Raw genomic sequence first — 23,454 nt, forward strand, 5'->3', positions numbered from 1 at the left:
TGGGCGGGGCTCGTAACTACGAGCTCCCATTGGCCCAGTCGGCGCGGGCTCGGTTCCCGGGGGCGGGACCCCGCCCAGCACCGCCCACACGGGGCCTGGGCACCGCCCCCCGGGTGCTGACAGCGACGGCGGCTCGCGCGGGTCAGCGGCAGGTGCGGCCCGGGTCGCAGCTGGTCCGGGAGCTCCCGGCTCCTACGCCGGGGCGGAGAGGGGCCGGGTTTCGCTCCAGCGAGCTCCCGAGGCTTCCGCTGCACCCCGGGGCTGTCAGTTTGGAGGAAGGCAGAAGGGCCCAACCCTGCCCTCCGGCCTCCCTGGTCCCTTCAGGGGCTGCTAGCCTGGCGACTGCCGGGGGAGAGCTCAGGGCTTGCCCTTGGCGTTCGCGGCCCTTGGATGGCTCGGGCCCCACCTGGAAGCCCCACCTAGCTGGGATGAGACATTGAACACAAGTCCTTTAAAAAGTTGCTCTGGCCGTCCCGCTGTGAAGAGCCGCGTCCTAAGCCGTGAGCGCTGGAGGCCGCCCCGGTGCCTGGGAGAAGACTGCACCCAGCAGAGTCTCTGACAGTGCCCACCACCCACAAGGACCAGGGCTGTGCAGGGCCCTCCCGCGGTGCCACAGGGATGGGCAAGGGGGACACGGGGTCTACGGCAGGACAGGCGAGGGGAGGAGCTGCAGAGGTGGAGAGAGTGAGCTGGCAGGACTGGGCTTGTTTTCAGATGCTTGGCTGCGCCAGAATCTATGAAGGAAGGAACTGCTGGTATCCGTATTCCACTCCCTTGCAGGAGCCGGCTGGAGAATGAATGAAATTCAACCCAGCGACAGGAACTGAGACACCCTACCAGGGGTACCCTGTCCCCGGCGCCCCTCCTGGGGCACAGGCCCAGTCACACCCTCCTCTGCTCCTGTCTGATACTGGGTACGTAGGCTGAGAAGTCCTTCTTTTGGTCCCAGCTGGTTTCCGTCACGTATACCCCAAAAGACCCTCGTGACCGCAGGACCACACCATTGAGCTCTGCGTAGGGCGGACAGGCAGGGTCCCTAGCAAGTCCTCTGGCCCCTAAGCCCAGGGCTGGCTGTCCCTCAGACGCTGTGGAGACCCTTCGCCCCACCCTCATGCCCTAAGGAGCCCACTCCTTGCAGCCCTCTCAGAGACGCCTCAGGGTCAAGCGTAGGTTTGGGGTCCTTCTAGACCATGACACCCCCACCACTGAGCTTCTCACCATTGGGTCTCCTGACCACTGCATTGTCCGGGTCGCCGTCAGAGGTGCTTGCTTCTGCCTGCTTCCCCCTCCTCCGGAGAAGTGTGCTTGCTCTCTCGCCTCCTCTCTCCACAGCAGAGTCAACCTCCTTATAGGGAGTGACTCTCTCTGGCTTCCTCCTTTCCTCCTCTTACCCCACCCAATGTGAGTCCCATTGCCTGTCATCTTGCCCATGTCCTCATCAGCCCACGGTCCCCGCCTGGCAAAGCTCAGCCACTCACAGTCCTGCACCACCATATAGTGCAGAGTGGCTGTGATGACCCCATGGTCCAACTGCAGATGGACATTCTCCCCTTGCCCAGCCTGCTGATGTCTGGTCAGTCTCTGATCCCACCTGCTGTGTCTCAGAGATGACCGCACCGGCCCTCCTTCACAGAGGAAACAAAGCCATCGGATGGAAGGCCTTGTGTTGCATTGCCCCCAAGTCTGCCCCCCACACCCCAACTCCCCCTCCCCCCCACCACCACTTGCTGTTCCCTATCAGTGCCCCCTATTCTCAATCTTTTTCTCCCTACGGATCCTGGACATCAGGATTAAACTCAATCTCCCCACCTTTTCTTCTTTTTAATTTTTTAAATGTTTTATTTATTTTTGAGAGAGAGACAGAGTGCGGGCAGGGGAGGGGCATAGAGAGAGGGAGACCCAGAATCTGCAGCAGGCTCCAGACCCTGAGTTGTCAGCACAGAACCCGAAGCAGGGCTCAAACTCATGAACCGTGAGATCATGACCTGAGCCGAAGCCGGACACTCATCCGACCGAGCCACCCAGCTTGCACCCTAGCTTTTCTTGCCCCACACAGATTTCTTCGTTAAAGAGTTCTTACAACATTCACCAGCACCACATGCCTCCTGTGGCCCAGTCTCTGCTCACCAGGGAAGCCCTTCGGTTTCTCCTTGGAGGGCACGTGGACAGTTACAGACAATAAGTACCATGAGGTGTGCTATAGAGGGGTCTGTGGGATCGTGGAGGGGGCCTCTCATCCAGTCGGGAGGGACAAGGGCAAAATAAGCAGGTAGACTGAGACCGGAGGGCCAGAGGACACGCCATGCACCTGTGGGGTTTGGGGAGGTAGAACCCCAGGCCCAGGAATGCAGCGAGCCATGGCCTGTGCACTTCACTGAGGTCTCCCTCCACTGTCCCAGATTAAAAATTTTGTGGAGACAAAGAAGTTTGATTTCATTTTTCTTTATCGGAAGGGTGAGTGATGTGATCACCTTTGAGTTTTGGAAAGATGGGCCTGGAATCAGTGTGCCAGAGATTGGGGGGAGGGGCTGGCAAGAGGAGAAGCCGCTGCAGAGCCGCCGCCCCGGGGCCTCTGCCCACCCCTTCCCCGGCTGTTCCTCCAGAGCTGGCATACGGCTTCTGTCCCCTCTCTTCACTCTGTGGACAGAGCTCGCCATACCTCTCGCCTCCCAGAGCCTTGCCATCTATGAAACCCCAGAACTGTGTTCCAGGTCTGCCCTCTCTTCAGCCCAGACCCATGAGGCCAGACGGCAGCCGGACACCTCTGCCGGGATGACCTCAGGGAGCCAACCCCTACCCTCTCTCTAGGGGCTCCTGCATCACTGCATCAGCAAACAGAACGGTTGACGCTCCTCACCTGCCCTCCAGTGACACTCCTTTCTCTCTGACCCGGCTGCTCTGCCCCACACACCCCTCCTGCCATGCAGCATTTTTCTAAGATAAATATGATGGCATCACTCTCCTCCCCCAGCTGGTAAAAATAAATAAACAAATAGAAACCAGAATAACTGCTGATGCCCTCCCTACCTTCCTCAGGACGTGAACCAAGCTCTTTCATATGGCATGTGTTCAACACTTGTTGATTTATTCATCCAGCAAATGTTTATTGAGCTCCCATGGTGTGCACAGCAGGGGGAACAGAGAGTGACCAGGTCATCCGTGATGACTTTACAGAGGGAGCTGGACTGGGGCAGCCAAGACAGAAGAGGAAATGTGACGGACACAGAGATGCTCAGATGATCAAAGAAACATCTGGGGTGGGGATGATGGGGTGATTATCCCTTCTCAGACTGACAAAGACACCAAGACCTGCTAACGTCGAATCCATTATCGGTTGACAGTGGACTGGCACAGGCTTCGTGGAGAGGAAGTCGGCAACGTCTGTCGGCACAAACGCAGGTTCACCTGCGACCAGAATTTCCACTTCTAGGAAAGCATCCTTCACGGACACTTTTGTGAGCTCACAACAGAAGGGTTCTTACTCTTGGAAAGACTGGAAATGGCCTGATTGCTCATTAATAAAAATCAGTTAAGTAGTTACAGAGCACCTACGTATTGGAGTAGGGCCAACCGTAGGAGAGAATGGAGGTCTCAGGGTGCCTGGGTGGCTCAGTTGGTTAAGCGTCTGACTTCAGCTCAGGTCATGATCTCACAGTTTGTGAGTTCGAGCCCCACGTCGGGTTCTGTGCTGACAGCTCGGGACCTGGAGCCTGCTTCAGTTTCTGTGTCTCCCCCTGCTCATGCTTTCTCAAAAATAAATAAAACATTAAAAAAAAAAAAAGAATGGAGGTCTCTCTGTTTACATATATTTTCACTCACATGTGCATGCGTAATACACACACACTACCACCTGCCCCCAGCTAAATGTACTAGCATACATGGGGCGCCTGGGTGGCGCAGTCGGTTGAGCGTCCGACTTCAGCCAGGTCACGATCTCACGGTCTGTGAGTTTGAGCCCCGCGTCGGGCTCTGGGCTGATGGCTCGGAGCCTGGAGCCTGTTTCCGATTCTGTGTCTCCCTCTCTCTCTGCCCCTCCCCCGTTCATGCTCTGTCTCTCTCTGTCCCCAAAATAAATAAACGTTGAAATAAAATTTAAATGTACTAGCATACATAAGAGAAAGTCAGGAACGGGGTGCCCACCCAGAAGAATCCATAGTGGATGGCGATGCAAGGGTCTCACGTTGTACTTAAACGTCTTGCAAAAACCGTTCAGCACTTCGGTAGTGTGGAAAAAGAGGGTAGAGATTCTTCAGAACACAGCTGCGAGGGGATCTTGAGGAAGGGTCTCCAAGTCACCTTTGTGAGGAACTGAATATCTAGCCTGCGTTCTCCAGCCGTGATTCTGGCCAGGCTCCCAGGCCACTCATCAGGGCAGACATTTGAGGAGCCGACCCTCGGGACCAGGAGGTGGTGGGTGGCTGGCTGACTGCACCCCTACCGCCCACTCCTAGAAGACTGCCAGGCTCCAGGACAGTGTCCCCCACCAGAAGGCACCAGAGATGAGGCTGGTGGCCGCTGGGGTCCCTGGCCAGTCGCTGAGTACTTCCCAGTGGGATGGGCCCCCTGTCAGGCTAGGCAGGAGCGGGGAGCAGGGCTCCCGCCCCGCTGGGGCATCCGGCTCCGCCTCCTCCTGGAAAGACTATTTAGATCTGGTGATGCGGAGGCCAGGTCTCCGGCAGGACCCACAGAGGGCAAACTGGCTGAGGAGGTCCTCCACCTGCCAGGTGCTCTCTGCCCAGCCAACAGACAGCAACCCCCCCGCCTGCTTCTCACCTGAGACCCTCTCGCCGACAGACACAGGTACAAGTTTGGCTGTGTCCACGCCTGCACCCCTCATCACCGGGGCTTGCCAATGTGCCGGGCTTAGGGGTGGCTGGCGGTGAGGACTGCCCCCCCACAGCTACCTGGTTCACACTCCTTCCAGCCCCGCCCCCATGGCCCGGCCCCTGCCGGTCACATTCGGTTGCATCAGCCTGCTCTGCCTGCTGCTCCCAGGCACACTGTCCCGCGGCCTGGGCGGGAGCCAATGGCCTGCCCCACCTAGGTGAGTGGGGTTCACACCAACCCAAACCTCGGGGCCTACGGGGAAGGAAACCAGAATCCCTGGGGAGGCCCCCCTCGATCTCCCCCTCCCTGGACCCCCCCCCACTCTTCCTGCAGTGGGGAAACCACCCCCTGCCACTAAGGCTTGCCCCCCGCTAAGTGAAGCCAGCAAATGGGCCTTCAGCAAATCCTGAGCAGGGCAAGGGACCCCTCTTTCTTGGCCTCCCTCCCAGGGCACTCCCCTCCCCTATGAGTAGAGGAACCACTTGGAGGAGAGGTTGGCTAGGAGAGGGGAGGCTGGAGGGATCCCCAGGATTGCCCACCTTCCTCCACCCCCAGGGGAGGGCTGGGGGGGGTCACTCGGGTCGTGAGCACGGTGACCCACAGAGTCCAGGGGTGCCCTTTGCCCAGGTAAATGGACACGTGGCCTGGGCTACTGAGATGGCTGAGAGCCAGGACCCAAGCCCAGAGCTCACAAGGGGCGGTGGGCTTCCCCTGGCCTGCTGGATAATGACGTGGGGGCTGCGGGCTTCCCCTGGCCGTGCTCCAGGCTGTTGGGGAAACTGGGCTTCCCCTGCCAGTGACCCCAGGCCTGTGTGGAGGGGAAATTGGGTGCTTTTGGAGGGTCCCTAAAAGGTTTGGCCATCAGGTTTACTTCCCCCAACCCCCTCTGCAGGGAGCCCCCAGCCTGGGCCCCTTCCGGTGGCCTGAAGCCGGGACACCCTGCCGTTCAGCCTGTGGTCTGGAAGCTACACCAGGCCCTCCAGCCACAGAGGAGCGCCAACCGAGCCCCTGCCATGGGTCACCCTCTCCGGGGTGGCCCCCACCGACACCCGGGCTCCCGCAGGTCCCGAGCCCAGCTCCTGAGGGTGGGCTGTGGGCTGGGCACCTGCCAGGTGCACAACCTCGGCCACCGCCTATGGCAGCTGGTTGGGTCAGCCGGCCCACGGGACTCAGCCCCCGTGGACCCCAGCAGCCCCCACAGCTACGGCTGAGATGGAGCAGGACAGACCTCTGTCTGTCCCGGCCAGGATGCCACCCCCCAACCCAGTCCCAGAGCCGCATCTGGGCCCCCCTGCCCCCACCCAGCCCCGCGGACTTCCTACGAACACCAATAACCAGAACAGTGTGCAGGCCCCCAAGGCAACTCCCGCCCCACCCCACACCCACCTGGTCCTGTAGCAAGCAACCTCGACCGGCTTTGGACAAGGAAGGCCGTGCACATGTGTCGACCCCAGCAGGTCTGTAGGCAGAGTCTGGACTCATGAAAGGGGCTTCAGAGGGGAGGGGCAGCCCAAGGATGTGGGGCAGGATACCTAGGGCCACGCTGGGCCAGCACAAGGTGGGCCAGTGTGGCCCCTTCCCCGCTGGTCTGGAGTCATCAGATTAGGCCCTGGCTTTGGGCACGTGCACTTGGCCTGTCCCAGGTGCCCAGCCTTTCCATTCCCTGTGCCCTGGAGACTGGGAGGGCAGCAGGAAGGAGGACCCCCTGTGGTCCCCATCCCCAGAGCCTGAGTGAGAGAGGACAGGCCATGTCAAAGTGGAGACCTCCCCCCCACCGCACCCCCTCCCCCCCCAGCTGGATAGCAGGGAGCCTGGGAAAAGGCCTAGAGATTCAGGAACCACACTGGGGCTGAGCAGACGCCCCTTCCCATCGCTCTGGGCAAGGTGGGGCTGGGTGGGGCAAGATCTCCAGCCCAGATAGGCCCAGTCAGAACCTTTCCACCTCAGGTGGGGTGGGGTAGTCCAACAAGGGTGGGGGCGCCGCAGGCTATACAATCTCCCCGGCCCCACCCTGCCCTGCTCTGGGATTTACTGGGGCAAACTGGTGGACAGCAGGAGGCTGGAGCCGGCTCGCCTAGAGTTGGGGAAGGTGGATTGTCCTTAAGGGTTTAGAACAAGGTCTTCAGCCAGTTCCCGGTGTAGGTCCACCCCGGGTAGGGCCTTTACATGCTGTGATACCTGAGCCTCTGCTAGTCCCTCAGTACTGACACCCCCATGCCATCAGGACATGACCCAAGGTTCAGAAAGGAAGTTTCCATTACTTGGCATACACTAATAATGGCACTTACTCTGCCAACATTTGCCCTCGTCCCCTTCTCAGCCACTCTGTGAGGGGAGTGCTATCGTTATCCCGTCTCTAGAAGCAGAAACTGCAGCCACAGAGGTCGGGGAAGTGCCTACTGTCACCGCAGTGCCCTCCCACAGAACCCCTCAGATGCCCTGCCCCCCCCATTCCCACCCCTGAGGGTGGGAGCATTTCCAGGACACCATTAGGCCCTGTGGAGACAGTTCAGGCTGGTCCCTGCCCTGAATTGCGGGTGGGAAGCAGATCAGGGCAGGCTGCCTGGAGGAAGCCTAGGTCTGAGGTTTGCAAGGCTCCCAGGAGAGCCGAGGGTGGAGTCCACAGGAGGCATGAGTATGGCCGGGGAAGCCCCCCCACCCCTACTCCCAAAGCCGCTGAGAGAGGCTGGAACCAGCGTGAGTGGGGGTGGAAGAGGCCAGTGGGCCAGGCCTCAGAGCCATATGCCTGTGGTCCCTGAAGGGTGTCATCAGAGCAGGCAGGGGTCGCAGGGCCAGGAAGACTGGGGAGAGAAGAGAAGGGGTCTAGGAGGGTCAAATTGGGAGAGTTAGGAGCTCCACTTGGCCGAGACCGCCCCGCCCCCGGCCGCCCCAGGCTTCCCATACTGGGCCTGTGTGTTGTCTGGTCCTCTGTACAAGCTGTTCCTCTGCCAAGGACACCCCCACATTGCCCCTTCCTCACTGGTCAGAGCTGCCAGACCCCCAGAATTCCATGCCCTTGTTGAGGAACTGCGCCAGTTTGGGGTTCATTTTCCTCGAAGCAGGATGGACTGTCGACCTCAAGGCATCCCTGTGCCGGGCCATGGGGTCGCAGCATTGCACCTGACATCCACCTGGCCCCTGAGCTCCAGGCCATGTCTGGGCCACCTACATGATGCTCCCTGATGCCAAGCTCACCCGACTCCCGCCAGCCTTCTCCCCTGTCTCCCTCACGCAAATCCTGTCGGCTGGTCATTTGCTCCTTTTTCTAGTCCAAGCCGCCACCTGCTTTTGGGGAGATGGCTCCAGCCACCTCCCTGGACCCTCCCTCCATTCCTTCAGCAAATGCTTGCTGAGCATGTGAGAGAAGCATTAGTGAATACCCCCTCCCAACTGACACCACAGCGGAAGGAGACAGAAGGAAATTAACCCCGAAGGTAAAATAAGCAAAAGCCATAGCACGTGGCAAGTACCAGGAGAGTCCTGAAGGCAGCGTGCACTTTGCCATGTCAAATGGGGGGCCCCAGCACTCTCCCCGTCTACTCTCAGCACTGGCAGGAGGAGACCATCATCGTAAGAGCAGCACACCCCACCCAAACGTCTTGTCTCTGAAGCTGAGTGGGTGCTGAGACCCACACGCCCGAGGGGGGGGGGTAGACTGACACCTTGACACCTTCGTCCCCTGTCCTCTCTCTCTCTGCCCCCAGGTGACCCAACCATACTCAGCATCCTCCCCACCCCCACCCCCCATCTTCCTCAAGTGCACCGGCCTTTCCAATATGAGACGATGATTGGTTTTGCGGTGTCTGCCTCCTTGGAGAACCTGTCAGCTCCCGGGCAGGCATATTGATCAGTTGGGTCCTGGCTATGTCTGCCTGACCTGGTCCATGCCTGATGAGTGCTAGCTGAATTCATCTCTACCCTGACTCCGGATGGAGCCCCTCACCTCAAAAGCCAGACAAAGATCACCACCACCCCTGTCTTGACCAACCTTTAGCCAGGCTGCTCCACTGGGCCTCACCCAGTATTAACAAGTGTCCCCTGCCCCTGAGATCTGATCACCTGGCCTGCCTTTAGCAAGGATCCCCCAACCTCTGTGTCTCCCCTTAGCAATCTTCTGTCCAGTGACCCCCACTCTGCTTATTGGCAGTCAACCCCCTGCTGTCTTTGTTGGATTCTGTCTCCCCTATTGCAATAGTCACGAATAAAGTCTTTCACTCTCACTTAGCAAGCGTCAGGATAACTTTTCCTATAAACCCTGCCCTTCTCATCATCCCAGGTGCCTGAGGCTGATGGGTGGGGTCTGGGGTCTGCACCACCTGTTGGGAGGGGCCTACTGTGGGAAGGGAGGTGTTTAAGGCCCTTGGAGGAAGAGCAGGAGGCCGGTGGTGGAGCTGGAGCGGACGTCAGGCCTCCAAGTCCTAATCAGGTCAGTTGCCCAGAGAGGCTGAAATCAGGAAGAGGGGGCCGGGGCCGGGGCCTCTGGGAGCTGCTCCCGTGCTGACACATTAACTTCTGAGGCCAGGAGGAGGGTGGATGGTCACTCATTACCGAGGGCCAAGGCCAAGGGGCTGGGTGGTGTCCGGTCACTTATGTAACCTGTGGGCATATATAGGGGCACACGGCCCGTGGGACTCTGACCCACCCGCCAACTCTGCTCCCTCAAGATGAAGGTGGCTGTGGTGAGTACTCCAGACCCAGCGCACATGTGGCCCCACTGACTGACCACCCAGCGGCTGGTTGTCCCTCGTGGAGCCGCAGACCCCCGCCCTCTCCAAGCTGGTTCCCACCAGCCTGCTGGTCCCGGTCAAAGGGCTCCCTCCTTCCTGTCCTGCTGTCTAGCTGGGGCAAGGGTCAGCAGCCCCACCCCAGGCTCCCTGCAGACCCAGATCTTGAGAAGGAGATGCCGGGTGCCATGTGCTCCTACGCAGCATCTCGGGCACCCGGGCCTCACCCGGGGAAGCAGGAGTCCTGCTGACATCCACTTTGCAGATAAGGAAATCGGAGCGAGGTCACCTCAGACTGTCATTGTGCTTGGGAGGGGCTGTGCCCTGCTGCCCACCTTTTAGGCTCTGGTGCCCCGTGGGGACGTCCTCACTTCCTCATGGAACTGGCATCAAGGTGAAATGGGTTTCATCCTCCACCCAACCAGGGCCCAGACCCTTCCCTGGTCTACCGGCCCGACGTGGACCCAGAGGCAGCCAAAGACAAGGGCAGCTTCCGAAACTACACCGTAAGGACCCCACCGCTTGCCACCCTCCTCCCGCCCTGCCCCAAGCCCAACCCCACCTCAGCCCCATCTTTTCCTGGGGAGCGCAGCATTGTCCCCTTTTGCACAGCTCAGGGGCTGCCTTTGGGCAGCTCCCATTCACACTTGTGGGGCCAAGCCTGGGAGACCAGAGCAGTGGGCCCCAAGGGTGTGAAGGGCAGGGATGGGAGCCTCCCGGCTGACATTCTGGCTTGCAGTCTGGCCCGCTGCTGGACCGTGTCTTTGCCACCTACAAGCTTATGCACACGCAGCAGACCGTGGACTTCGTCAGGAAGAAGGTACTTGGCAGCTCTCTGCTGCAAGTCCAAGGGTGGGGGTGCCCCCTCCCCCCCCCACCCCCCCGCCCCCAGGCCGAATAGATGGAGAGGGATCGGGCCCTGATCCCGCCAATACCACGGCCGTGCTGACATCCCCTTCCTGGCCTAGCACACCCAGTTTGGGGGCTTCTCCTACAAGAAAATGACTGTGCTGGAGGCTGTGGCCATGCTGGACGGGCTGGTGGACGAGTCGGACCCAGACGTGGACTTCCCCAATTCCTTCCATGCCTTCCAGACTGCTGAGGGCATCCGGAAAGCCCACCCTGACAAGGGTGTGTCCCCTTCCTGGGGTGGGCTGCAGTGCAGGGCCAGATGGGGTCTTCGCCCTTTCCTGGCTTCTCCCCTCAGTTCCAAGCCTTCTCCTCTGCCCACTAGCCTTCTCTGTCCCTCTCCCTCCCAGACTGGTTCCACCTCGTGGGGCTGCTGCATGACCTGGGGAAGGTCCTGGTTCTGGCAGGGGAGCCCCAGGTAAGGCCAGAGGTGGAGGGGTGCAGCAGGTTGGGGCTGGGGCAGCCTGGGTTCAGGGATCTGGGCTCTGGAAACCCCCCACATGGGCAGGGCAGTCACACCCACTGTGCTTGCCTGTCCCCAGTGGGCGGTTGTTGGAGACACCTTCCCAGTTGGCTGCCGTCCCCAGGCCTCTGTGGTTTTCTGTGACTCCACCTTCCAGGACAACCCCGACCTCCAGGATCCTCGATACAGGTGCTCCTCCCTGGCGACTGGTCTTCCTCTTCCCCACAGTGCACCTCAGCCCCTCACCTTCTATCTTTCCCTGCAGCACAGAGTTCGGCATGTACCAGCCCCACTGTGGGCTAGAGAACGTCCTCATGTCCTGGGGCCATGATGGTGAGGCCAGTTAGAGCCGGGCAGTGGGGAAGATGGGGACCACGGTGGGGGCCACGGCTCTGGGTGCTTTGGGGTGACACCTTGTCTCCCACAGAGTACATGTACCAGATGATGAAGTTCAACAAATTCTCTCTCCCACCGGAGGTAGGTGGGGGGAGGGGCTAAACCAAGAACACCCAGCCCTGCCCGGCCCGGCCCGGCCCAGCCCAGTTTAGCCTGGCTCCGTTCGGCCAGCCTGGCCCTGCCCGGCTGGGTGTGACTCCCTTCTGCCCTCAGGCCTTCTACATGATCCGATTCCACTCCTTCTACCCTTGGCACACGGGTGGCGACTACCGGCAGCTGTGCAGTGAGCAGGACCTGGCCATGCTTCCCTGGGTGCAGGAGTTCAAGTACGGCCATTGCTGCGCAGGGCTGGGTGGAGGGGACTGGAGGGTGGGGGGACGGGGGGACGTGGGGGGGCTTCCTCACGAGGCACTGCCCCTCCCCTGTCGCAGCAAATTTGACCTCTACACCAAGTGTCCAGATCTGCCGGATGTGGACGAGCTGCGGCCCTACTACCAGGGGCTCATTGACAAGTACTGCCCTGGTGTGCTGAGCTGGTGACCGGCCTGCCCGCCCTGCCCAGGCCTGGTCAGGTGCCCTGGGGTGACAGCCAAGGTTGGGGGGACTCCACGTGCACATCTGCGGTCAACACTCCCTGTCCTGGTGGCCACTCTGCCCACTGGCAATAAAGACCTTGAAGCAGCTTATGAGTCTGACCTTCACTGAGGCGGGGGTCTGTTGTGGCCGCAGTAGCCTCTTGGACGTGTGTGTCCACTCCTGCCACCACACGCATCTTGCTCCGCTTGCCAGCTCCGGCATCAGCATCTGGGGTTGCCCTGCCCCTGCTCACATTCTCAAAACAAGGCCTTAAAAACAAGACAAAGCAGAACACTTGATAGCTAGGAGAGCAGACGGCGTAAAAGCTCATGGACCGTGTGCAGGGTAAGTGCAGTGAGCTCCAGCCACGGATAGCACCCCAGGGCCTTCCCGTGCCCCACGGTGCAGCCCTCGCCTGGGGTTGGCAAACCCCAAGTGTGTGTCCCTCAGCACTACAGTTTAGCACCGGATTCCCCTCTACCTTCTAGCAGCTTATTTCTTTACATTTCTTTCAGTGTTTGTTTATTTTTGAAAGAGAGACAGAGCGTGAGCAGGTGAGGGGCAGAGAGACAGAATCCAAAGCGGGCTCCAGGCTCTAAGCTGTCAGCACAGGGCCCAAGGCGGGACTCGAACTCACGAACCGAGCCGTGAGACCACGACCAAGACTTGGCTTGTGGGGGCAAGGGTGCTTTAGAGGCAGTGGCATATTCTTTCCCAGGGGCCACAGGCTGTCTTTTGTGGTGTTGAAGCCACTCTGTTCAGGTCCACCTAGCAGCCCTAACCCATTAGAGGGCGGAGCTATGATGTCCTGGCCCCCAGCCTCCTCAGTCATCTGAGGGAACACTGCTTAAAGAGAAGCTTCCTCCCCTGCTTGTGATCTGTCTCTCTCTCTCTCAAAAATAAGTAAGTATCTAAAAAATATTAAAAAAAAAAAAAGAACATGTAGATTTCAGCATATTTGTGCTTTGGTACCTTGATTTTATCACCCTCGCTGGTACTCAGACTCCCCTCGGCCAGGGCTGGGGTACAGCTTCCAGATGGCTCCCAGGTCCTTCTGACATGACCGCAACAGTCTCTGGTGGGTGTCCTGCTGTCTGGTGATAAGACACCCAGACTGTGGTAATTTCCTGTGTTTTTGTAACAAATTACCACAAATTTGTTGGCTTAAAGCAAAAATGTATACTCTCGAGTTCTGGAAGCCAGAAGCCTGAGATGACAGTGTTGGGCAGAGTTGTGCTCCCTCCACAGGCTCCAGGGAGGAACCGTCCTTGCCTCTTCTGGCTTCGGGGGGCTGCCTGCACCCCCCGGCTTGTGACTCCACCTCTGCTCTGTCTTCTCGTGGCTTCTCCATTTACCTGTACCTTCTGCCTCTCTCTTATGAGACACAGTCATGGCACCGGGCCCAGGATGATCCCTCATCTCAATATCCCTAACTTCATCACATGCACAAGATGCTTTTTCTTTTCTTTTTTTAAGTTTATTTTGAGAGAGAGAGAGGGAGAGCATGCATGAGGGTACAAGTGGGGGAGGGGCAGAGAGAGGGAGAGAGAGAATCCGAAGCAGGCTCTGCACTGTCAGCACAGAGCCCAATTTGGGGCTCGAACCCAAGAACCATGAGATCATGACCTGAGCCAAAGTTAAGAGCTGGACGTTCAACCGACTGAGTCCCCCAGGGGCCGCAAGATGCTTTTCCTTTTTTTTTTTTTTTTAATGTTTATTTACTTTTGAGAAAGAGGGAGACAGAGTCAGAGCGGGGGAGGGGCAGAGAGAGAGACACACACACACAATCCAGGCTCCAGGCTCTGAGCTGTCTGCACAGAGCCTGAAGCGGAGCTTGAACTCAGAAACCCCAAGACCATGACCTGAGTCGACTTCGGAGCTCAACTGACTGAGGCACCCAGGTGCCCCAAGATGCTTTTTCTAAATAAGGTCATGTTTACAAATTCCAGGGATTTGATGCGGACACCTTTGGGGGGCTGTTTGTTCTCCAGCCCCTCCGGAGCTTTTCAGTTGTAATCCAAAATGAGCCGCCATTGGCAGAGGGCAGGAAGACGCCGAAGGGACAGGCCGCTCCAGGTTAGTAGGTGGCAGGTTTAACAAGCAAGGGAGCCTACACGTGAGGCTTGCTGGGGCGACCACAAGACTCCTGGGTCTTTGCATCTGCCCGCGGGAATCTTAGAGGTTTAGGGGCACCCGGCTGGCTCAGTCGGTAGGGTACGTCACTCTTGATCTCAGGGTCATGAGGTGGAGGCCCACGCTGGGCGAGAGATTATTTTTTAAAAACTAAGGATAGAATCTTGAAAGTTTACACTCAGCACTTAAGCGGCTTCAGTCACATGGACCATCCAGTTGGTCTCCACCCCACATCGCTATCCTTGGAGCAGCTTCAGGGGTGGGGGGGGATGCACGCGGCAAAGACGGGGGAGGGGTGAGGAGCCCTCGATTGCCAGGGTCCAGTTCACGGGTGCAGGTGGTAATGTCCTCCCCACGACCTTCCCCAACAGCTTACCCCGGAGGCTGCCCCAGACCTGGAAGCTGCCACTTCAGGGAGCCCTGGCTTCTCTGAGGGGGAGATGGTATTTCATATCCACACGTTGGGGGCTAAAGACTCACTCTTGAACATTCGCCTCCACTCCACCCCCTGGTGTGGCCACTGGAGGTGGGGTTACCCACCGCCTTCCCCGCCCTGCTTCTCCCCCTGTACCTCTCCCCCGCTCCCACCTCAGGAGAGTGCGGGCTCAAACGTGTCGGACTTGCTTCCTTCTGGAAGACTGTTCTCTTGCGCCATCCCTGGGCAGCCTCCCCAGTAGTGGGCAACCTCTGCCACTCCCTCCGGTGAACTCTGGCAGTGCAAGTGCAGGGTCCCTCCCTGGAGCTGCTCCATGGGGTGGGGGTGGGGGGGGTGGGGGGGGGGGGGGCGGGCGGTGCTCGGCAGGCTGAGTCTCTGGATCCAAAGGTACCGTTCAGATCTCATCCCCGGGGGGCCTTCCCCGTGCAGAGCAGAAGAGGCCATCTTTGCTCCTGTCCCCAGTCCCCAGACCCTGTCTGTGTCCCTTGAGATAGCACCAGGGTGGGTAGCGCAGTGTGGGCCAGGGCCCCATCTTTCTGTCCCCCTGGGGACTATCAGGCCTCACTGGGCTCCAGGCACTGAGGCAGCCGAGGAGCCTGCAGGCAGGAGGAGGGCTTGGCTCTCCGGCTTGCTGGCATCCCCACCCTGTCCCCTACCCCTGCAGCGTCCCTCTTCCTGCTCTAGCCGCCCTGGTCTGCCTCTCCCCGTTGCCCCAGGCTCAGCCTTCCAGGGCGCCTCTGATTCGTCAGGTTTCTCTTTGAATGGGCCCGTGGGTTCCCTCCGAGAAGGTGGGTTGCAAGCAACAGAGCCTTAGAGGAATCTGGAAGTTGTTCTCGGGCCCATCTAAGGCAGAAAGTTGGAGCGCTGTGCGGGAACCGGAGGGGACCAGGCAGTCCGCGGCCTGCTGGAGCAGGAAGCTCGTGGATGGCCAGGCCTGGGGGACAACGAGCAAGCACTGGAGCAAGGGGGCTGCTCCCAGGGCACAGACTGCCCAAGAAGGAGATAATGGCAAGTTCAAACCTTTCCATCTCAGGCTCCAGGCATGGCCTGAATGCAAACGATCTGCACTGAGACAGTGGTTCTTCTGGTGCCCCTAAGGCCCTTTCAGGGGCCCATGAGGTCACCTGCCTTTTTCACTGAGCTGACGTCCAGGGGACTCGGTGGGCCAGGGGTTTGCCCACTCTGCCACACACCAGCTGAGACTGCGTCCTGACCTGGCCCTGACCGTCCACCACCGCACACCCCAAGTCACAACAAGGTCAGTTTTACTTAAGAACGAAGTCGTAAACGTCATTGATATTCTTAAATCTCTATCTTTGAGTGTGGGTCTTTTTAATCTTTTATGTGGCAAAATGGGACGTCCGTTTTTGGACACATGAGGCGCTTCTGCTGAAGCTATAGAAGCCTTTTCCCTGGAACAACACCTACTGGACAGACTGTAGGTATTTGGTCTCGGGCATTGGGCAGGGCATTTTCTTGTTTCTTTTCTTTTTATAAAGACTTTTTAAAGTTTATTTACATTTAGAGAGAGAGAGAGAATGGGAGGGGCAGAGAGAGAATCCCAAGCAGGCTCCAAGCCATCAGTACAGAGCCCGACGTGGGGCTCGATCTCATGAACCGTGACATCATGACCTGAATTGGCAGGCATTTTCTTAAAAATGAACAAAATGAGCCTGTCGCTTCAAGAAAAACAATGGTAGCATTTGTTGCCAATAATAAAATTTAGCTTTCAAGCAAAAACAGGATTTGGGCCGGGGCGCCTGGGTGGCGCAGTTGGTTAAGCGTCTGACTTCAGCCAGGTCATGATCTCGCGGTCCGGGAGTTCGAGCCCCGCGTCGGGCTCTGGGCTGATGGCTCAGAGCCTGGAGCCTGTTTCCGATTCTGTGTGTCTCTCTCTCTGCCCCTCCCCCGTTCATGCTCTGTCTCCCTCTGTCCCAAAAATAAATAAACGTTGAAAAAAAAAATTAAAAAACAAAAAAACAAAAAAACAAAAAAAAAAAAACAGGATTTGGGAAAACCTGTGCCCGCAGCTGCGAACATGACAGCTTCCTTAGACTCGGTTTTAGGATGAGATTGGTGGTGATATTAATGAATGGGATTCTTTCAGGTCGTACGATGTCACGCGTCAGCATTCGGAAGACCGGTGTAACTCAGTGAACGGATATTGTCTAAATGACCAACATATGATGCTCCTTGCATTGTGTAGGATGCACCGGTGGGTTCTCATGGGACAGAGGACAAAAAGTTCATTGGGATGGCTTCATATTCCAATTGCAATGAACCACCGAGAAGTGACTATGTGTAGTTTTGATACGGTATTAAGGAAGAACACCCACGGTGATCTGAAAAAGTTTCTAAAATATTCTTCCCTGTTCCAGCTACATATCTGTGTGAGGCCAGGTTTTCCTCATATACTTCAACCAAAAACATACTGCAATAGTTTGGCCAAAAAAGCAGATATGAGAAGCCTGACGTTAAAGAGATTTTGCAAAAACATAAAGTATGCTACTCTTGGGGCTCCTGGCTGGCTCAGTTGCTAGAGCATGTGACTCTTGATTTCAGGGTCACAAGTCGGAACCTCATGTTGGCTGTACTTTACTTTTAAAAACAAACAAAAAAAAATCTATGGCACTCTTCTTAATTTTTTTGAATACAGTTATTTTTCATTAAAAATTTGTCTTCATGGTAATGTGTAGTGAGCTTATTTATATAGTTAAATAACATTAGTAAGTAAATATTTAAAGAATTTCTCAGTTTAATTTCAACGTGGTAGATATTGATAGATATAATACCTCCGAAACAAAAGCTCTTTGGAGTCCTCAATTTTTAATGTTTATTTATTTTTTTGAGAGAGAGAGAGAGGAAGAGACAGAGCATGAACAGGGGAGGACCAGAGAGAGAGGGAGACAGAATCCAAAGCAGGCTCCAGGCTCTGAGCTGCCAGCACAGAGCCCCACGTGGGGCTCAAACTCAACACCGAACTGAACCATGAGATCATGACCTGAGCCGAAGTCAATGGACGCTTAAGCTTAACTGAGCCACCCAGGCACCCCAGGGTGTCCTCAAGCTTTAAGAATATGAAGGAGTCTTGGGGCACCTGGGTGGCTCAGTTGGTTAAGCGTCTGACTTCGGTTCAGGTCATGATCTCGCGGTCTGTGAGTTCGAGCCCCGCGTCAGGCTCTGTGCTGACAGCTCAGAGCCTGGAGCCTGCTTCGGGTTCTGTGTCTCCCTCTCTCTCTGCCCCTTGCCTGCTCACGCTCTGTCTCTCTCTCAAAAATAAACATTAAAAAAAAAAAAAAAAAAAAGAACGTAAAGGAGTCCTGAGACCAAACAACCGCTCTGTGGGCTCCGTGAGGGCTGAAGTGGAGGCCATTTCTGAGCACAGCCATATGGAGCTCTCTCACCAACCCCCGGGGCCAGCAGCACGCCCCCACCCCAGGGGTGCAGTCAATCTCCACGGCAGATGTTGTCTGTGATGCTGGGCAGTATCGTCAACGCCCTTTTGTGCCAATTTAGACTTGCCGTCCTTGTCCCCTGTGCTTCCTCCAGCATCACTGTCCACTAACTCGTGAGTGCCCATCACCGACGTATCCTGCACAACACTGCCTCTGGCCAAACGTGTTCTTCCGAGCGAAAGGCGGAAAACAGAGGCTGGTATCAGTGGGCCCCGCATATGCCCCATGACCCCCAAATCAATGATCTGACGGAATCATGGAGCAGACAGGCGAAGCCCCGGCCATGGTGCCAGCTTGCAGACAATGCCCTCGGGAGTCAGGCTGCAGAGAACGCCCTGTGCGGCGAGCCTGGAGTGCAATGTCCGGGAGCCATCCAGTGAGCATCGCTCACTCCCGCACCCAGGGTCCCCTGGTGAAAGTGTTGTGGTCCATTTCGGTGACTCTGGGAATGCTGCATCGTGAAATGTGGTTCTCAAGGAAGCAATGCTTTTCCCCTGACATGGCAGCACTTCCCTGGGACTGGACATGGCTAAACACACAGCTGTGCGGAGTGCCTCTGCTGTGGGTTGAGCAGGCAGTGTGTGACTGGTGCTGGCCTTCACGGGGAAAGGGCTGCTGGTGCAGGACTGAGAGGCCTCGGGAATGCTCCAGGTGACCCCCGGATGCCTGAGAACTGCCAAGTCTCTGGCCAGCATCGGTGGAAGACTGCAGCACCCTGTGTAGATAGGCCCAAGCAACTCCGATGCAGAGTTGCTGAAATAAACACAACCCGGGGGCCCCTGGGTGGCTTGGTTGGTTGAGCGTCTGACTCTCGGGCTCAGGTCATGATGTCACCTTTCCTGAGATGGAGTTCCAAGTCGGACTCTGTGCTGATAGTACAAAGCCCGATTGGGATTCTCTCTCTCTCTCTCTCCCTCTCTCTCTCTGCCTTTCCCTCTCTCTTCTTCAAAATGTGTAACTGAGCATTTAAACATAACCTGTATTTTTTCTTTGCTGTCCTTCAAATACTGACCATTTTTTTTTTTTTAACATTTACTTATTTTTGAGAGAGTGCAAGTGGCGGAGGGGTAGAGAGAGAAGGACAGAGTATCCAAAGTGGGCTCTTCGGTGACAGGCTGACAGCAGTGAGCCCGAGGTGGGGCTTGAACTCACAAACCTCAAGATCATGACCTGAGCTGACGTCGGACGCTCAACCGACTGAGCCAGTCAGGTGCCCCCCAATTTTTGTTTTCTTCCCCGGTGGCTAACTTCACAGTCTAGCATGCGAAATGCAGAATTTGGAGACAGAATTGTGCTGAGCTCAAGGGAAGGTAGGTGTCATGCTGGAACCTGCAAGTGATGTGTGTGCAGGCACGGACCAGATTTTGGGTGCCTCTGTGCCTTGGGGTGACCTAGGGTTTTTGTGCAGGATGTGGAATGGCCGCCTTGTATTAGTGAGACCATCGCTTGTAGGGGGAGGGGAATATACATTAGGAAGATGGATTCATCAGGGTCCTGGGCGCCCCAGGGGGTTACATGTTGTGTCAGATTTCCTGTGGGTGGGGAATCTGCATTCCCATGAGTCTGGGTGGGAGGAGCCACTCTGCCCCTTGTCGCCTTTCTTTCTGGAAGCCAGAAAAGGGAGAAACGTGGCACTACCCTGGAGCTATATGGGGCCGTATTCTAACCTGGCCATGCTCGACTCCTAATTTGGAGCTGGGAATAGGCTCTCAAACCCAACTGTGTCCAGGGACAGCGTGTCTTCACTAGGCCAGGCCAGGCCAGGCCAAGCCAAGATTTTGGCCATGGTCAGTCTTAGTTTGTGGTGTGGGGACATTCAAGAGAAGTGTTGGTTCACTGCATTTGTATGTTCATTCATGCTTCTTCTGAAGCTTGGAAAGATTGTGTTGGTCAGACAACTGAAGGGTTAACAAATAAATTAAAATTAAATTTGTAAAGCAGTTAAAGTATTTCAGGCATTTAGGATTTACAAATTAAGGGTGCGTGGGTGGCTCAGTTGGTTAGGCGTCCGACTTCAGCTCAGGTCATGATGTCCCAGTTTGTGAATTTGAGCCCTGTGTCGGGATCTGTGCTGACAGTTCAGAGCCTGGAGCTTGCTTCCGAATCTGTGTCTCCCTCTCTCTCTGCCCCTCTACTACTACTCTCTCTTTCTCTCCAAAAAATAAACATTAAAAAAAATTTTTAAAGTGGCGCCTGGGTGGCTCAGTCAGTTGAGTGTCCGGCTTTGGCTCAGGTCATGATCTCATGGCTTGTGGGTTGTCGGGCTCTGTGTGGACAGCCCAGAGCCTGGAGCCTGCCTCAGATTCTGTGTCTCCCTCTCTCTCTGCCCCTCCACCGCTCACACTCTGTCTCTCTCTCTCAAAAATAAATAAACATTAAAATTGTTTTGAGAAAAAAATTACAAATTTAACCTTCCAGAGTTATTGCTAAAACCTACCAGATCTAAAAAAAAAAAAAAAAAGAAAGAAAAGAAAAGAAAAAGAAAGAGAAAAAGAAAAGAAAAAAAAAACCCAACAAAACCAAAACCCTGCTAGATTTAAATAGAGGACAGAAAATTAAAATACATGAATGGGGAGACTTAATTTTGTTAAGATGAGAATATTACCAAAGCAGGCTACAGAGCCAGTGCAATCCCACTGCACTGCATAGAAAAATCCATCCTAAAATTATTATTATTTTTAAAAATTTTTATTTATTTTTGAGAGAGAGAGAGTGTGAGCAGGGGAGGGGCAGAGAGAGGGAGATGGAGCATCCCAAGTGGACTCAGTGCTGATAGCAACGTGCCCAATGCAGGGCTCGAACTCATGAATGGTGAGATCATGATCAGAGCTGAAGTCTGATGCTCAACCAGCTAAGCCACCCAGGTGCTCCCATCCTAAAATTAACATGGAGTCTCAAGGGATCCCAAATAGTCAAAAGAGTTTGAGAGAGAAGCATGCTGGAGGACTTGCATTTCCCAATTTCAAAAGCTACTACAAAGCTACAGTAGACAAAACACGGTAGAACCATCATAAAGACAGATATACAGACCAAAGCAATAGATCAGAGATCCCAGAAATAAAGTCCTTGCATATATGGTCAGTTGGTTTTTGACAAGAGTGCTGAGACCATTCAATGGGGGGAAGGGAAGCAGTCTTTTCAAAAATGGTGTTGAGAAAACTGGATATCCACATGCAGAAGATGAAATTAGACCCCTACCTCACACTATATGCAAAATTAACTCAACACGGATCAAAGACCTAAATGTAAGAGCTAAAATTATAAAACTCTTAGAAGAAACATAGGGGGAAATCTTCCTTGAATCTGACAATGATTTCTGGAATGTGACGCCAAAGTACAAGGAAAGAAGAAAAAACAGATAAATTTGACTTCATAAAAATGGAAAACTTTTGTGCATTGAAGAACACTATAGAGTGAACAGTTAATCTGCAGAATGGGAAAATATTTGCAAATCATATATCTGATGAAAGGTTAATATGCAGAATATACAAAAACCTACAACTCAATAACAAAAAGCAAATAACTGATGAAAAACAGTCAAAGAATAAATAAAAAATAAAGATACAAAAATAGGGGGGCCTGGATGCCTCAGTCGGTTGAGTATCAGACTCTTGGTTTCAGCTCAAGTCAGGATCCCAGGACTGTGGGATCGAGCCCTGTGTCAGGCTCTGTGCTGACAGCGCAGAGCCTGCTTGAGATTCTCTCCCTCTCCCTCTGCCCCTCTCCCCTGCTCGTGTGAGCGTACTCTCTCTCTCTCTCTAAACAAAACAAAACAGGCCAAGGACCTGCATAGACATTTCTTCAAAGATATGCACATAGTCAATGAGCACATGAAGTTGCTCAACATCGTTAGTCGTTAGGCAAATGCAAAACCCAAACTGCACGCAATACCATTTCAGACCCAATAGAATGAGTATCACCATTAAAAAAAAAAAAAAGGGAAATAACAAATGTTAGTGAGTATATGGATAAATTTGAAATTTGAACTGCGGTATATTCCTGGAGGGAATGTAAAATGGGGCACCTGCTGTAACAGTTTGGTGTTTCCTGAAAATTTAGCCATAGAATTGCCAGGTCCTGCAATTCTACTCCTAGGTGTGTGCCCAAAATAATGGAAAGCAGGGACTCACACGTATACTTGCCTGTCAATGTTCATTTATATTATACACAATAGCCAAGAGGTGGGAACAGCCCAAATATGCATCGATGGGTAAATAATCAAAATGTGGTGTAAAAACACAACAGAATAGTATCCAGCCATAAAAAAGGAGTGAAGCTCTCACACACGCTACTACGTGGATGAATCTTGGAAACATGCTGACTGAAAGAAGCCAGAATAGACTGTGTGATTCTACTCACATGGAATGTCCAGAACAGGTAACACCATAGAGACAGCAGATGTGTGGTTGCAGAGGGCATGATAAGGAGGGGTTGCAAGATGCCAGGTAAGGGGAACGGGGGTTCCTGAGAGGATGAAGTTTTAACATTGACTAAAGTGATGGATGCACCACTCTGTGAGCCCACCGCATTTTAAGGGTGTGAATTGTATGGCACGTGAACTATATCTTAAGGAAATTTTTACAGGAAACAAAACAAAAACCGAAAAGAGATTCGCAAACTGAGTTTAAAAGCCTGAAGGAAGGGGAGCCTGGATGGCTCAGTCGGTTAAACGTCTGACTCTTGGTTTTGGTTCAGGTCATGTTCTCAGGATCACAGGGTTGTGAGAAAGAGCCCTGCATGGGGCTATGCGCTGAGTGCGGAACCTGCTAGGGATACTCTCTCTCCCTCTGCCTCCCCGACCCCCCACTCCCTCTCATGTGTGTGTGCAGGCACGCTCTCTCTCTCTCTCAAAAAACAAGTCTAAAGAAAAGCAACAGATTTTAAAAATTTATTATTATTTTTTTAACATTTATTTATCTTTGGAGAGACAGAGTGTGAGCAGGGGAGAGGCAGAGATAGGGAGACAGAATCTGAAGCAGCCTCCATGCTCTGAGCTGTCGGCACAGAGCCTGACGTGGGGCTTGAACTCATGAACCATGAGCCGAAGTCAGATGCTTAACAGATTGAGCCATCCAGGTGCCCCTAGGTTTTAAAATTTTAAATACTTTACTGTCTTCAGGCAAAAGTCAATTTATAGATCATTTAATCTGCGTGTAAGAGCACCTTTGAAGGCACCTGAAAACACAGGTCACAGGTCCATGTAAACCACGCGTGGCTGTGGGCACAGGCTGAGCATGGGTTGTGTTCAAATCAAAGAGGGGGTTCAGTGACATGGGGGAGGGAGCTGAGCACACTGGGGGCTGACCAGAGCATGAGAAGTGGGGGCTGAGGACAGAGTCCGGGCCGGCTGGGCTACAAGTTCTCATGGAGGGCGGGGACCTCCTGACTGACCACAGAACCCCAAACAGAAACCTGAGTGTTGTCCTCAATACCTGCTTCCACATTTGTCTTCCTGGGTGGTCAGATGCATTCTCCCTCCTCTGCCCTTGACCCAGGGCCTCCTCCTTTCTTTCCCCACCCACACCCTGTGCCACT

At 55.0% G+C, this 23,454-nt stretch overlaps 2 protein-coding genes and 1 long non-coding RNA gene across 3 annotated transcripts; all 3 read left to right on the forward strand.

The window, feature by feature from the left end:
• The first annotated feature begins 154 nt into the window (after positions 1–154).
• LOC109501882 lies at positions 155–3,536 on the forward strand. Its single transcript, XR_002744087.2, has 2 exons — positions 155–914; positions 2,809–3,536. It is a non-coding gene; the product is annotated as an uncharacterized LOC109501882 (long non-coding RNA).
• Positions 3,537–4,624: 1,088 nt separating this feature from the next.
• Positions 4,625–9,051, forward strand: ADM2 (adrenomedullin 2). Its single transcript, XM_011284368.4, has 3 exons — positions 4,625–4,800; positions 4,925–5,044; positions 5,720–9,051. The coding sequence occupies exons 2-3, from the start codon at positions 4,935–4,937 to the stop codon at positions 6,036–6,038; spliced, it is 429 nt and encodes a 142-aa protein (XP_011282670.1). The 5' UTR covers positions 4,625–4,800; positions 4,925–4,934; the 3' UTR covers positions 6,039–9,051.
• Positions 9,052–9,381: 330 nt separating this feature from the next.
• MIOX (myo-inositol oxygenase) lies at positions 9,382–12,005 on the forward strand. Its single transcript, XM_003989422.6, has 10 exons — positions 9,382–9,506; positions 9,977–10,057; positions 10,291–10,371; positions 10,520–10,682; positions 10,811–10,878; positions 11,003–11,112; positions 11,189–11,256; positions 11,351–11,400; positions 11,533–11,645; positions 11,751–12,005. The coding sequence occupies exons 1-10, from the start codon at positions 9,492–9,494 to the stop codon at positions 11,857–11,859; spliced, it is 858 nt and encodes a 285-aa protein (XP_003989471.1). The 5' UTR covers positions 9,382–9,491; the 3' UTR covers positions 11,860–12,005.
• Positions 12,006–23,454: the final 11,449 nt, after the last annotated feature.

The sequence above is a fragment of the Felis catus genome, chromosome B4, assembly GCF_018350175.1.
Source record: "Felis catus isolate Fca126 chromosome B4, F.catus_Fca126_mat1.0, whole genome shotgun sequence".
NCBI classification, from domain to species: Eukaryota; Metazoa; Chordata; class Mammalia; order Carnivora; family Felidae; genus Felis; species Felis catus.

Bases quoted from the DNA above. Each gene is read 5' to 3' on its own strand.
- MIOX (XM_003989422.6), top strand. The intron at 10,372-10,519 runs GTACTTGGCAGC...TTCCTGGCCTAG, and splicing joins TGGACTTCGTCAGGAAGAAG to CACACCCAGTTTGGGGGCTT. The intron at 10,683-10,810 runs GTGTGTCCCCTT...TCTCCCTCCCAG, and splicing joins GAAAGCCCACCCTGACAAGG to ACTGGTTCCACCTCGTGGGG.
- ADM2 (XM_011284368.4), top strand. From the start codon at position 4,935: ATGGCCCGGCCCCTGCCGGTCACATTCGGTTGCATCAGCCTGCTCTGC. The intron at 5,045-5,719 runs GTGAGTGGGGTT...CCCCCTCTGCAG, and splicing joins CAATGGCCTGCCCCACCTAG to GGAGCCCCCAGCCTGGGCCC.